Source organism: Mustela nigripes, chromosome 2 (genome assembly GCF_022355385.1).
Source record: "Mustela nigripes isolate SB6536 chromosome 2, MUSNIG.SB6536, whole genome shotgun sequence".
NCBI lineage: Eukaryota > Metazoa > Chordata > Mammalia > Carnivora > Mustelidae > Mustela > Mustela nigripes.
In genome coordinates this window covers 150184044-150199588 of record NC_081558.1, presented here as the reverse complement: position 1 = coordinate 150199588, position 15545 = coordinate 150184044, and the positions used below count along the sequence as shown (strand labels likewise).

Sequence of the window (15545 nt, the reverse complement as noted above, 5' to 3'; positions counted from 1 at the left end):
TCTTCATTTTGTAAAAATTTGCTTTCTGTTGCATAGATTTTCCCCTTTTTTACTACGTATCGAAAAAACTCTTATGTCTTTTATTTTTATTTATGTATTCATTTTCTTTTATGCCTTTAAATAGATGAATGAAGAAATGCTTTGTCAAGAATTTGGAAGATTTGGACCATTAGCCAGTGTGAAAATTATGTGGCCTAGAACTGATGAAGAAAGAGCAAGAGAGAGAAATTGTGGCTTTGTGGCTTTTATGAATAGAAGAGATGCTGAAAGAGCTTTAAAAAATTTAAATGGTAAGAAAGTTTCTATTGTATACTATAGAATTCAGGTTTTTTTTTCTGGTTCTGAAAAGTATAAAAACTCTAGGGAAAAAATGGACCAAAAATGGAAAGGTTAAACATGGGAATTAATTCAAATTAACAGAAGTCTTTTATTTTGTTTTGAGAATTACCAGGGTGACCTTTCTTTTCTTTTTTGCAGGAAAGATGATTATGTCATTTGAAATGAAGTTAGGTTGGGGTAAAGCTGTACCTATTCCTCCACATCCAATATACATTCCGCCTTCTATGATGGAACATACGCTTCCCCCACCTCCATCAGGACTGCCTTTTAATGCGCAGCCTAGAGAGAGGTTAAAAAACCCCAATGCTCCAATGTTACCGCCACCTAAAAACAAGGAGGATTTTGAGAAGGTAATTTAAAAAATGTACATAGGGCCGCATCTAATTTGTAAATACTAAATCTGTGGTAGTATTTCTTTTCAATAATTTTATAGAAAATGTGTGTGTAATTCTGTTTGACAACTCTTAAGAAATAAGTAGATGTGTTCCCTGCCTTAGCCCATGGAAACCGTGTATTGAAATACTAGGTCATATTTTTATTTGTGGCTACCATTCCTTTTTTGACCACTTAAGTTTTTTTTCTTTGTCCACTATTGTATCCAGGTTTGCTTAAGTGCAGTATCTAAATTTACTTTGTTCTGAGAAAGTGTTACTCTGTATTTGGTTAAGTGACTTTTCATTTAGAAAGACCTAAATAGTTAAACTGTTTGGATGGCTGTTAGCTAACTTAGTTCTCAAGATCTGAGGTATTAGAGTATTTGAGAACATATGTGGTTTTTTTTAAAAAGCAGTTAACTACTCTAGTAAAAGCAAAGGGTGAGTATTTTCTTTTTATTAAACACAAAACCAACTTAATTTCAAGTTTATAAGAATTTGTTGGTTCTGTTATGAAATAATTACACTTAAAATGACAGGGCTGGTTTTAAAGGCTTGGGAACAAAGTAGCAAACTGTATGGTCAGAGGCAAACAGTTAATTATTTCACAAATTAAAATCTTTATCTGATAATTCTCAGTGTAGTACCTATTTCAGTGCATTGATGTGCATTCTGGCAGGAATGTTCTGATTCTTTGCATTTGGTGAACATTTATTGTTCACTGAACACATCCATTTGCATTTATGTAATTGCTTAGTGTATAATTACTTCAAATGCAGTGATTGCCTGCAAAACTTGTGATTAGATGTGTAGTGTTTTCAATGCATTATGTATATTTTTGCTTGTTACTTGTTAACAATACTCACATATTCTATGTTTATTATCTGATGTGACTTCATATACAGACTCTGTCGCAAGCCATAGTCAAAGTGGTTATCCCAACAGAAAGGTACATGTTTTTCTTTATTATTACTGATCTAAATATAGACAATATCCCCTTCTGAATTAAAAAAAAAATGGTGTTCAGGTAAAGGTAATATCTTGACTGAGCAATGGTTCCTTCCCAGTACTTTTTGGGGGGGATATTTGACTATAGTATATTGCAATTTTATGTCATTATCTTTTTGTTTTTATTGTTACCAAAGTAGGGAATTTTATAGCATTAGTAGTTAGAATGTGTTTGATAGATTTAATCTAGAGTTGTTAGTCTAATAATATTAGACTATTGTGCGGGGAAAGTAGGTGTTTTAAATGTATCTTAAATTGTATGTAATGTTGGAATTTGACCCAACCTTTTTTTTTTTTTTTTTTTTTTTTTTGTATGGGGGTGTGTGTGTCTTGGTTCCTGAATGATCTGTGTTTAATATGTAACCTTAGTTTGAGTTCTCCTTACTGAAGAGCATAGTTTTGTTTTTTTTCTAATTGATTAGGAATTCCTATTATCCTTATGAACATTGAACATGGCTAGAAAATTTTTTTCATGGTAACAAAAGGTATTTGGAATTCTTTTATTTTCCTTTTTTTTTCTTTTTAAACATAATGATCAAGCAGAAGAATTCATGCTCTAGGTATGCTCTTGCTCAGTCAAGCTAAGCCTTTTCCCAAACACAGGAACACAACACTGGTTGAATAATAAATGAACACAAAAGAATACCAAATTCTCTTTGACATTGGCCTTGGTGAGCAACACCAGCTGAACTGTCTGCGGCAGCGGGGGACCAGGAAAACATCATGGGATGGATTGGGAAAGTATACAGTTTTTGACCAGACATTGGTACGATCGACTCCAATAAATGTGGTTTTATTATAACTGAGAGACAATTTTTTGGTTTTTCTTTCTTTTTTTCTTTTTTTTTTTTTTTGGTTATTGTTGCCCAGAGTAAGATAATTGCCATTTTAAAATAAAATAATGCACTTTAAAATATATCATCTTTTTGTACTACACTGTTTCATTCTAGTAGAACAGTCACCCTTTTAAGAATGATGTTAAATACACAATCTTTAGGAAAAAATTGTGATTACAATTCTTTTAATAATCTTGAATTCAGGTTAGCAACAACTAATTGTCAGATTTTGATTTTAAATAATCACATGAAAAACTTTAAATTTTCTAAAAATACATTTTATCAGTTTACAAGCCTGTTTAAAACTATAGTGGGTTATTTTTCCACTGATAAAGCATTCACAGGAAAGTATTTTTGTAGTATTCAAAAAGCATATTCCATAGTAGCTTTACATGTGGCTCAGCTTATTTCTAAACTAAATTTTGAGTATACATTTTGTTGAAAAGTCTTAACTCACCATTACAGTGAATCCTTTGTTTTAAACTTGCTAAATCATTTTTAATTTATAATATTCAAGTCAAGTTGCATTTGACTTAATTCATACAAGTTTCTGGATGATAGTATTTGTTCTCCAGTAATTCATTTTATATATTACGATATTTATATAAAATTTCCCTTCACTTTAATTTGACACATACCAGTGGGAATTTTGGAACTGAATCATAGCTTACCTTTATCTCCCTTCCCTCAAAATAGTATCATTAACTATATGGATGCTCAGAATACATTGTCATTTGGTAACAAGAACTGCATATTGCAGAATAATTAGTACTTCTGTGAAAGAAAAGTAATTTTTAGGTGTAAAATTAAGTGTTGCTTTTGGTTTTTTGTTTTAACAATTTGAGGTTGAATTAATAGTTTTAAATATATAGTTTCCCCTATATTAAAGATTTAAACTTTCATATAATTTTTTTGACCTAGAGAAGGTCAAAAAAATTAATTTTTTTCACTATATAGAGATTTTAGTGTCCATTTAAGTAGGTTTGTTTGAAATGGGAGAAAATAACTACAATGACCATGAAATAAATTACTTTATTGTTTATGTACTCTGAAGCAGGGCATTATAGAGCCAAAACAATGTCTTATTCTATAACTATATATTTATTTATATTCTAGCAATTACATGAACTTAATTTGAGTTGGGAATGCTAAAGGTGTAATTTGGTGTGTGCCTTGTACCAAGAGCCAATATCCTTTTGCTTTTCCCAATTGCTATTTGCCTAGTCTATATGCTGGGGGACTGGTGATGTGAGAAATCAAAAGCAGCTTATAATAAGCTGAGTCATTTTTGCTTGATGTTGTAATCAGTATCTAAAATAGTGTTTAAATCACATGATTTTAGGACCTAGATTTTAAAAATAAAGATTTTTCTATGAGCCCAACCAATAAAATGACTGTACTAAAAAGTTACAGGTTTCTTCTTGGCTTAAATATTGGAAAGTAATTGTTATGAAAAATGGGAGAGGCATCTCACCATGTCCCTTATTTTGGAATATTTTGGAAAGAGGACTCCATTTAAGGCTTTGGCAATATAATTGCTTCATTGAGTTATAGTACGCAGGCAGAATTATACATGTGATGAGTTGTGTGAACTAGTTTGAAGTGTGATCCAAAGGGATGTTGCCTCATTAAAGGTCAGATTCAATAAAAACTCCATCTGCTGTATGTGTACCAGAAAAGCACAAGAGTTGGATGGATTTTTTATTAAATCAGGCCTTAAACTTGTTAAATAGTTTTGGATTTTTTCTAAATTATAGCAATGTATATAACATTTCAATACCACCACAAAAGTGCTTGGTTTAGGAATATTTTCTTTTAAAACTGAGATAGTGTGTACGTTTTTAGATGGCTTTGATAATATGTAAGCTCTAAGTTTGCTCATTTTATATATTTGCAGCTTTCCAATTAGTTGTGATTCATAATTTAATGTTTTGCATTTGGAAAATAAAATTAAGTGGCATTTAGAAAAAAATCTTTATTGCTATGAAGCTGTGTTGTGGTTTCCCTCCCTCCCTTCATCTTCCCTTCCCCTCCCACTACCTTATCCCCATTGACCCACTCCCTCTTAATGCACAAGGCATTAACATATGCTCCAGGTATAAAATTTTGTATTAGTCAGCAGAATAATCTTTTTCTGCACAATTATAGTAACTTAGGTCAAGTATAGTTTTATATAGTGGTAGGTCTGAATCCATTTTCTTTAACTGTGTTGTTGTTGTAGGAATTTGCTCGCCCTGATACACCGAATGATAGAGTTTGTTGTACGTGAAGGGCCAATGTTTGAAGCTATGATTATGAACAGAGAAATCAACAATCCTATGTTCAGGTGTGCATTTTTTTATTGTGGTATAATATACATATAATAGAAAATGTACTGTTTTTGCCATTTTAACAGATATAGTTGAGTGGCATCATGTGCATTCACATTTTTGTGAAAATCACCACCATTGTCTATCTCTAGAAATTTTCTCATCTCCCTTAACTGAAATTGTACCTCTTGAACAATAACTCCCCATTCCCTGGGTCCTTCCGCCTCTGGTAGCTCCCATTCTACTTTCTGTCTCTTGTAATATGTTTACTCTAGTTACCTCATATAAGTGAAATCATTTAGTACTTTGAGACTTGCTTATTTCAATTAACATAATATCTTCAAGGTTCATCCATGTTGAAGAGTGTGTCAGAATTTCCTTACCTTTTAAAACTGTATAATAGTCCATTACATGTATTTACCACAATTTTTTTATCCTTAGGTTTGCATTTAAGAAATACTTTTTACTTATTTTTTGGAGCTGAAAATATTTCGGAGAATAAAGTTCTAAAAGTATGGAGTTGTTTTTGCAATGGAATGAGAAGGAAGTTTTAGTAATTAGACTAGGATGTACTTGGGTCTGTTTTATGTCTGATTTTGATTTAGGCTACTTAAATAGCATTTAAGTTATTCCTCTTCCTCTAGGAGGAAGACACTACTCTTCATGTTTTTCACTGACTCATTCATAGTAGAACAATAGAGCTTCGTAGAAAATTGGTTATCTTCTTAACAGATACGGTGTCTAAGACATTCATTTAGCACTACTAAGTCATTTAAAAACCACTGCTTTTGAAATTTCTATCTTGGGAAAATCTATCGCCAGGTATAATATCTGACTTCTAAGTATTCAATAAAATTGTAAGACTCAATAAGATGCATACATACCTCCTGAGTGTTAATGTCAGTCACAAAGGCAGTGTAGGGGCTAGGGCGAGGAAGAGGATTGATGGCAGAAGGCAGTGGATGAGGATTTTTCTTCAGTGATCTTTGCTTTTGGTTTTACTTCAAATGAGGTAGGCAGATAGTATTTCTCACTTGTTTATGTTTACTTGAAGACGCTTCTTTGTTAAAGAATGTATTTTTTTGTTTGTTTTGTTTTAGGTTCTTATTTGAAAACCAGACACCAGCCCATGTTTACTATAGGTGGAAGCTTTATTCTATTCTGCAGGCAAGTGGAATCAATTACTTTGTTAATTTTGACTCTGAGGTATTTTGCCTAGTAACATTCTGGACATTTATTAGGGAGATTCTCCGACTAAGTGGCGGACAGAGGATTTTCGTATGTTCAAAAATGGATCTTTTTGGAGGCCACCACCATTAAATCCATACCTGCATGGGATGTCAGAAGAGCAAGAAACAGAAGCTTTTGTAGAGGAGCCAAGTAAAAAGGGAGCACTTAAGGAAGAGTAAGAATTTTTTTCTTTTCCTGTTACATATTAAGAAAAGTTCTGTAATAATTGTGTTAATTAGTGATCTTAAAAAGATGTTAGCCCTAAAATAAAATGTTTTTTCTTGTGACTGTTTTTAAAATACATGTGTTTAGTTATTTTAAAAATCTTGGCAAGTGTAAGTATGTGGCCTATTGACCTCTGTCTTTTCCTGCAGATAAAAGACAGTGATAATCTCTTAAGTAATGATTCTCTAGCAGTGGAATACTTGTGACTCTTACAGAAATTATCTTGGGATCTTTAGAATTCTAGCCTCCCTGAATGCAACATTAAAGAGGAAAAAATTACTGTGGAGCTTTGTGAAGTCAGATGGTTGATTATGCAGAGTCTTTCCCCAAGAGTTGTACACCATGCGAACATACTTATTAGTGTTCAGTCATTATGGGTACAGTGAGGTTAGTCTGGTTTAAGAATCAGAAACAGATATAACTATTAAATATTAAAAGGAAGTTCTGTATACCTCATGGGGAGAAATTGACTAAAAGATCATGGCATGTGGGTTTATGTACTCCACTTCATAGTCTAAATTTTAGTATTAGTTGCACTGGTGCATTGTTTGTGAGAGCCTTTGCTAATGGAGAGCTATATATATTTGAAGCATATTTGCTTCTGAAGATGTATTTTCCTCATTACTTTTGCCCAGGTCTTCAAGCTCAGTCTGTAGGCTAAATCTGGCTATCTCCTGTTTTTGTAGTTTTATTGGATCACAGTCATGCTCTACACTTCTTGCGCCCCCTGCCAGCACCTCCCCCGCCAAACTGCCTTTTATATGTGGTTTATGGCTGCTTTAGTGTTAATAGCAGTGGAGTCAAGTAACTATGAGTCAGTAGACCTGCAAAGCCTAAAATATTTACTGTCTGATTTTTTGTGAAGTTTGCCACCACCGGCTTTAACCTGTTTCTGATCTGATGCAAAAGTGCTAAAGTAACTGACTTCCTTCAAAAGAGAGTAAAAAACATGAAGGCTTCCCTTCCTTCCCCACTGTAATGGGATAATAGGACTAGGAAACTCAAATACTCTTGAAAATCAGACTTCATACAATTTAGTCTTCAGAATTTTATCCAAGTAGGTTTTAAAGAAATTAGTTTGTGAGCAGAAACTATAATGACATTTGAAGTTTCTATCTGTAAATATTTGTAAGTTAAAAACATTTGTATTCAGACAGAGGGACAAATTAGAAGAAATCCTGCGGGGGTTAACTCCAAGGAAAAATGATATTGGAGATGCAATGGTTTTCTGTCTTAATAATGCTGAAGCTGCCGAAGAAATAGTGGATTGCATTACTGAGTCATTGTCCATCTTAAAGACACCCCTCCCCAAAAAGGTATGGGAATGATTTTCTCTTTCTGGAACATTTATTTAAGTAAAAGAGAGATAACGGTTGACTTCTTTTTTATTGAAATTGGTTTTGCATGAAGAACTTGACCGAAGAGATCTTTCCCATGCGGTCTAATTTTCCTCCTGTCTGGGGAAACTTGTTATGTTAATCAGTACACAGGTTATCAACAGGTTGAAACGTATTTTATCCTTGTCAAAGTAGTGGCTCTGGTAATGTTGAATTTCTTAACTCCTATAATTAGCTGTTAGTATTATAGCTAAACATTAGCTGTATGCCACTGATGGCAAAAAATAAGGAATTTTTTCTAGATACATTATTTGCTATGGGTTTTTGTTTTTAATCTCTTATGTTATCTTTTGGTATTCTAGATTGCCAGATTATATTTGGTTTCTGATGTTTTGTATAATTCTTCAGCCAAAGTTGCCAATGCTTCATATTATAGAAAATTGTAAGTATAATGGTGTAAGATGATATTCCTGAAATAAAACATTAAGGGTAAGGAATTCAGAGAAGAGGATTTTTTTGGTTAATTGATAGTTTCAGTGATAAGAAATAATTTGTATTTCTTCTTAGTTTAATAGAGTTTTCTAAAAAATTGGGTTGCATTCATTAAACCACTTTAAGCTAAATGTTTGGAAAGTTTTCATACCAGTTTCTTGATAAATTACAACAAATAAGGGTTAAAAAACTTTATTGCATATTTAGCCACTTGTGTAGTAAATAAACTGAAACAAATAGAAATAATGGCAAACATAAGGGAAGAGACCAAAGATAGAATATAAACTGTTTATAGAATCTATGTTCTCTTTTGATCATTTTGTAGTTCACAGTGATTGTTTTCCTAGTTAATAGGAAATTATGTTGCTCTATTGTAATTAACATATAATTATTCTTCAGAATTTGTGTTTGGTGTTTATTTTATGAATCAGGGATATTTTCCTCTAAGAGCTGATTCTGAAATGAAATTTGGAGATGTGGATCCTAACCTTAGTTGTTATTAGGTTTTTCTTTTTCTTTTTCTTTTTCTTTTGCCTTGGACAAGTCACTTTTCCTAGCATGAAGAGATCAGTTTAGGTAGCATAAAGTATCCAAAATGTAGTTTCTTGTTAATCGAAGAAGCTAATTCTTTGCAGGAGAATAACTCAGAATAAAGAGTTCAGTTACAGTTTTAAGAGTTTAGGTACCTAGTTCTTTATTTTTAAAGAATTACTTGATTAATTTATTTATACTTTTTTTTAAGTTCAGGAGAGGTTTTCATTGGATAGCATGCTGAAGTAGATAGAGGTTTTTAAATAAACTCTGTTAAATATGTATTATTTGAATTTCAGTTTTGAAACAAAGTTATGTCAGATATTTTCAGACCTCAATGCTACCTATCGTACAATTCAAGGCCATTTACAGTCTGAAAACTTTAAGGTATGTTTATTGTTTTTTTTTCCCTAGTGTGAAATGTGGTAGGGGCTGGCAAGCACATTGGAGGGCTAGAAAAGTACATAGGACAAGTATAAGACATAACATGAATCTTTCAGAAATTATTGCTTTAAAATTTACTGCCATTTCATCTTCAGTACCAAAAAGCCTGAAAGTTTGAAATATGTAGTGTTATTTTGTTGGGTGTTTTAGTTTGAAGTCTTACATTTAAATGTTTTACATACTAGTTTTTGCACAAAAAACCGTTCAGAACATCACTTGTTTTGTAATGGTATATATAATTAGACTGGAGTAGAAACACAATTTAGTTATTCATGTTTAGAAGATACATTTAGTTACTTTTTATTATCTCTTAGCTGTAGACCAATGTTAAGAAAAGCTAAACAAAGTACCTTGCATATAATGGAATAAATAGATACTGCTTTCATGAGACGAAGAATTCTATTAATGAAATTTTTAGACTGGGAAGAGATGCCTAATGACTCCACCATTTAGAGAATTTAAACAACTCCTTTTAAAAATTTTTTGACCTTAAATTTTGACCATAAATCAGAGCTTATAGAAAAGTTCAGGGATGGGACAGAGGAAAAGTCTTAGCGAGAATCAGGAAAGTACATCATTGGACCATAAAAGAATTTGGGTCAGAACTACCTTAGTACCAATTTTAATAAATTTCTAAGTTATTATTCCCAGATGGGGCCTCTTGTACCACTAGTGGTAGGGGACATTGATCTTAGGTGGTCAGGAACAAAAGAGTTATTGTTGCTTTCTCGTTATATTTATTTCTGATTTTATTCCCATTTAGTTAGAAGGTGACTTTGTGATTTTTTAAAAATATGATAGTTATTTTCTATCCAGGATGTTGGTTTAAAGGAAAATTCAGCAAATTGTCATGGCTCTTCTCATGAGATGAAGTTTGAGACGTGTTTTCCTAATTAATAATTTGTTGTCTCTTTCCTACTTATTTAGCAACGGGTAATGACCTGTTTCAGAGCATGGGAGGATTGGGCAATTTATCCAGAACCATTTTTGATCAAACTACAAAATATTTTCTTAGGACTTGTAAATATTATTGAAGAAAAGGAAACAGAGGTATGTACTCAGTGTCTTTGTTTGATTATTTTAGCATTTATTTCTGGAGATGCTATGGGGGTGTGGTATGTTATGGATGTAACATTTCTTTATGAAAAATAACTACTGTTTATCACTAACTTGTGGATTTTTGTTTCTGGAATTGCTAGAGCCTGAAAGATGGAATGATATATATAGGAATTCTGTTTTGTGACCTTATGTGAAAACTGGGTGACTGGGTTTCTTTCCCCTAATACCTGCATTTTTTTTTTTTTAAATTGAAGTATAGTTGACATTCAGTGTTCTATTAGCTTCAGCTGTATAGCATAGTGATTCAGCAGTTCTGTACATTATTTGATGCTCATCATGATAAGGTTACCATACAGTGTTATTACAGTATTGTTGACTGTTCCGCATGCTGTTTTTTTAAATCTCTGTGATTTATTTGCTTTGTTACAGGAGTTTGTATATCTTAATCCTCTTCACCTATTTTGCTCCCTTCTGACAACTACCAGTTCTCTGTGTTTAAGAGTCAGGTTTTTTTTTTGTTTTTTGTTTTGGTCTGCTTGTTTTGGTTTTTAGATTCCATGTATAAGTGAAATCATACTGTCTTTCTCTGATATATTTCATTTAGCATAATACCTTCTAGGTCCATCTCTGTTGTCACAAATGGCAAGAATCCATTCTTTTTGATGATAACGATTTGTGTATGTGTGTGTACATCACATCTGATCCATTCATCTATCAGTAGACACTCGGGTTATCTTTATATCTTGGCTATTATTATAAATAATGCTGAAATAAAAATCAGGGTGCATGTATTTTTTTGAATTAGTGTTTTTGTTTTATTTGGGTAGATACCCACCAGTGGAATTATTGGGCCATATAGTATTTCTGTTCTCAGTTTTTTGAGGGATCTGCCTACTATCTTCCATAGTCGTTGCATCAGTTTACATTCTCACCAATAAACCGTACATGATGGTTCCCTTTTCTCCACATCCTTGCCAACACTGTTATTTCTTTTCTTTCTGATACTAGCCATTCTGGTTTGAGGTGATACATCTTTCTGTGGTTTTGATATGCATTTCCTTGATAATTAGGGATTTTGAGCCTCCTTTCATGTGTCTGTTGACAATCTCTGTTGTCTTTTGAAAAAATGTGTGCTCAGCTTCTTCACCCATTTGTTTATCAGATTATTTGTTTTATTTTGGTGTTGAGTTGTATAAGTTCTTTATGTATTTTGGATATTAACCCCTTATTGGGTATATCATTTGCAAGCATCATCTCCCTTTGGTAGCTTGCCTCTTTTTTGTTTTGTTGATAGCTTCCTTTTCTGTGCAAAAGCTTTGTTTTGGTATAGTCCCAGTAGTTGACAAATTAGTATGAGAAGAGCGAAGAACCACATGGTCCTCTCACTTGATGCAGAAAAAGTGTTTGACAAAATCCAGCATCCGTTCCTGATTAAAACGCTTCAAAGTGTAGGGATAGAGGGAACATTCCTGAACTTCGTCAAATCTATCTATGAAAGACCCACAGCAAATATCATCCTCAATGGGAAAAAGCTTGCAGCCTTCCCGTTGAGATCAGGAACAAGACAAGGAAAGGATGCCCACTTTCACCACTCTTGTTCAACATAGTATTAGAAGTCCTAGCAACAGCAATCAGACAACAAAGAGAAGTAAAAGGTATCCAAATTGGCAATGAAGAAGTCAAACTCTCTCTCTTCGCAGATGACATGATTCTTTATATGGAAAACCCAAAAGACTCCACCCCCAAACTTCTAGAACTCATACAGCAATTCAGCAACGTGGCAGGATACAAAGTCAATGTACAGAAATCAGAGGCTTTGTTATACACTAACAGTGAAAATACAGAAAGGGAAATTAGAGAATCGATTCCATTTACTAGAGCACCAAGAACCTGGGAATAAACCTAACCAAAGAGGTAAAGGATCTGTACTCGAGGAACTACAGAACACTCATGAAAGAAATTGAAGAAGACACAAAAAGATGGAAGACCATTCCATGCTTTTGGATCGGAAGAATAAACATTGTTAAAATGTCTATACTGCCTAGAGCAATCTATACTTTTAATGCCATTCCGATCAAAATTCCACCGGTATTCTTCAAAGAGCTGGAGCAAATAATCCAAAAATTTGTATGGAATCAGAAGAGACCCTGAATTGCTAAGGAAATGTTGAAAAACAAAAATAAAACTGGGGGCATCACGTGACCTGATTTTAAGCTTTATTATAAAGCTGTGATCACCAAGACAGCATGGTACTGGCATAAAAACAGACACATAGACCAGTGGAACCAAGTAGAGAGCCCAGATATGGACCCTCAACTCTATGGTCAATTAATCTTCGACAAAACAGGAAAAAATATTCAGTGGGAAAAAAGACAGTCTCTTCAATGAATGGTGCTGGGAAAACTGGACAGCTATATATAGAAGAATGAAACTCAACCATTCTCTTACACCGTACACAAAGATAAACTCAAAATGGATAAAAGACCTCAATGTGAGACAGGAATCCATCAGAATCCTAGTGGAGAACATAGGCAGTAATCTCTTCGATATCAGCCACAGTAACTTCTTTCAAGATATGTCTCCAAAGGCAAAGGAAACAAAAGCGAAAATAAACTTTTGGGACTTCATCAGAATCAAAAACCAGTAGTTGATTTTCACTTTTGTTTCCCTTGCTTGGGGAGACATATCCATAAATACATTGCTAAGGCCGGTGCCCCAGAGATTATTGCCTGTGTTCCATGGTTTCAGGTCTTAAATTTAGGTATTTAATCCATTTTGAGTTGACTTTTGTGTATGGTGTATGAAAGTGGTTCGGTTTTGTTTTGTTTTGTTCTGTTTTTTGCATTGTATCTATTCAGTATTCTCAGGTTCATTTGTTGAAGAGACTGTCTTTTCCTCATTGAATGTTCTTGTCTCCTTTGTGGTTGACTAATTGACCATCTAGGTGTGGGTTTACTTCTGGGTATTTATCCTGTTCTATTGATCTGTGCATCTGTTTTTTGTGCCAGTACCATCTTCCCTTTTTATTTATTTATTTTTTTTTAAAAGATTTTATTTTAGAGAGCAAAGAGCATGAGCAGGGGGAGGAGCAAAGGGAGAGAGACAAACAAACTCTCTGCTGAGCATGGAGCCTGATGCCAGGCTTAGTCCCACAATCACAATCTGAACTAAAACCTAGAGTCAGACGCTTAACTGCCTGAGCAACCCAGGCACCCCAATACCATCTTGATTTGGTTACTATAGCTTTGTATATCTTGAAATCTGGGATTGTGATACCTCCACCTTGTTCTTATATTGCTGCGGCTATTTGAGGTCTTTTGTGGTTCCATACGAATTTTAGGATTATTCTAGTTCTGTGAAAAATGCTATTGTTTTTTTTTTTTTTTTTATTGAAGATTTTATTTATTTATTTGACACAGAGAGAGAGCACAAGCAGGGGGAGCAGCAGGCAGAGGGAGAAGAGGGAGAAGCAGGCTCCCAGCTGAGCAGGGAGCTGGATGTGGGACTCAGTTCCAGGACTCCGGGATAATGACCCGAGATGAAGGCAGCAGCCCAACCAATTGAGCCACCCAGGCCTCCGATGCTCTTGGTTTTTTGATAGAGATTACATTGCATCTGTAGATTGAAATCACCTGGAAAGCCACCTGGCCCTAGACTTTTGTTTGTTTGGAGGCTTTTGATTGCTGATTCCAGTTTCGGAAGATTGTATGTTTTAGGAAGTTATCCATTTCTTCTCTGTTGTCCAGTTTGTTGGCAGATGATTTTTTGTTCCATAATGCTTTGGTTATAATGCTTTGATTTCTTTGGTGTTGGTTGTTACTTCTGCTTCATTTCTGATTTTATTTATTTGAGTCCTTTCTTTTTTCTAGATGAATAGCTAAAGGTTTATCAGTTTTATCTTTTCTAAGAACTGGCACTTGGGTTAATTGATTTTTTAAATTTTTCTTTTTGTTTCTGTTTTATTTCTACTCATCTTTATTATTCTTCCTACTAGCTTTGGGCTTTGTTTTTCTTTTTCCAATTCTTTCACATGTAAGGTTAGATAGTATATTTGAGACTTTTCTTTGTTTATTTGAGGTAGGCCTGTATTGATACAAACTTCCCTCTTCAAACTGCCTTTGCTATGTCCTAAAGATTTTGAACTTTTTTTTTTTTTTTTTTAATTTTCATTTGGTCTCCATGTATTGATTTCTATCGACTGGTGTTTTATTTAATGGCATGAAAAGATAATGTATTAGTAGAAAAAAGAAGTGGTAGAGCATTGTATACAGCACGATTTAATTTTATTAAAGTAGCTATATAAATAAATATGTACATGAAGAGATGTACCACAATGATAGCAGATTCTGTTCATCGTGATTCTGTTGGCTTTTCACGTCCTCAGTATTTCGTGAATCCTTTATATTCATTTCTACCATCCTAATCCAATTGTATTTTCACTTTCACCCCTACAAGATCCTCCTAATTGGCCCCCCTATTCCAAGCACATGGGCCTCATTTCAGTTTCTTATATACGTTTCCTTCTACCATAGACCTTTGTAAATTTTCCTCCCTTTCTCTGAAACATTTCCTGTTTATCTGAGATCCTTCAGATGTCAGTTAAACATAACCGCATTGAGCCTTCTCAGACCTCTTAGGTGAAACATACTTATCGCACACTTGAATAGTATGATATACTTCTTTGTTGTAGCGGTCACCGTAATGGTTCTTTGCATATTGTGATAATATATATGCCTGCCTCTCCCTGCCCGCCCCCGCAAAAAATATTCTAGTAAGCCCTGTTATAGGAATGACCAAGGGAACAAACTCATTTTTGCTCATCATTGTATCTCAGTCCCTTACATGGTGTACCTGGTTTCAGTAAACACTTGATAGATATTTCATAAATAATGAAAGAATGACTGCTTCTTTGTCAGGAGGATAAATCATATCCTAGATATGTCCTCACTTTGTACCTGGGAATGTAAGTATCCAGCTGGTTGGTTTGTATTGGATTGCAAATTAATCTTTTTTTAAAAAAGTTTTTATTAACATATAATGTATTATTAGTCCCAGGGGTACAGGTCTGTGAATCGCCAGGTTTACACATTTCACAGCACTCACCATAGCACATACCTTCCCCAGTGTCCATAACCCAACCACCCTCTCCCTACCCTCCCACCACAACCCTCAGTTTGTTTTGTGAGATTAAGAGTCTGTTACGGTTTGTCTCCCTCCCAATCCCATCTTGTTTCATTTATTCTTTCCCTACCCCACAACCCCCCCATGTTGCCTCTCAGCTTCTTCATATTGTAAATTAATCTTATAGCAATATGACTAGTAAGCAAAGGAAAATGTTAACAATGGTGTGTATGTTTCTGT

General features: G+C 33.9%; 1 protein-coding gene across 4 annotated transcripts in view; it reads left to right on the top strand.

Annotated features, from left to right (window-relative positions):
* U2SURP (U2 snRNP associated SURP domain containing) overlaps positions 1-15545 on the top strand; it is a 54516-nt gene that overhangs the window by 21683 nt on the left and 17288 nt on the right. For 3 of the 4 annotated variants that reach the window (XM_059391793.1, XM_059391794.1, XM_059391792.1), the window contains exons 11-20: positions 125-290; positions 478-689; positions 1619-1662; positions 4779-4883; positions 5967-6033; positions 6108-6271; positions 7475-7637; positions 8021-8100; positions 8981-9068; positions 10053-10175. In XM_059391793.1, coding sequence (XP_059247776.1) covers positions 125-290; positions 478-689; positions 1619-1662; positions 4779-4883; positions 5967-6033; positions 6108-6271; positions 7475-7637; positions 8021-8100; positions 8981-9068; positions 10053-10175 — 1212 coding nt within the window. Of the gene's footprint in view, positions 1-124; positions 291-477; positions 690-1618; positions 1663-4778; positions 4884-5966; positions 6034-6107; positions 6272-7474; positions 7638-8020; positions 8101-8980; positions 9069-10052; positions 10176-15545 lie in introns of those variants that run through there. The other variant, XM_059391795.1, reaches the window with a different exon arrangement.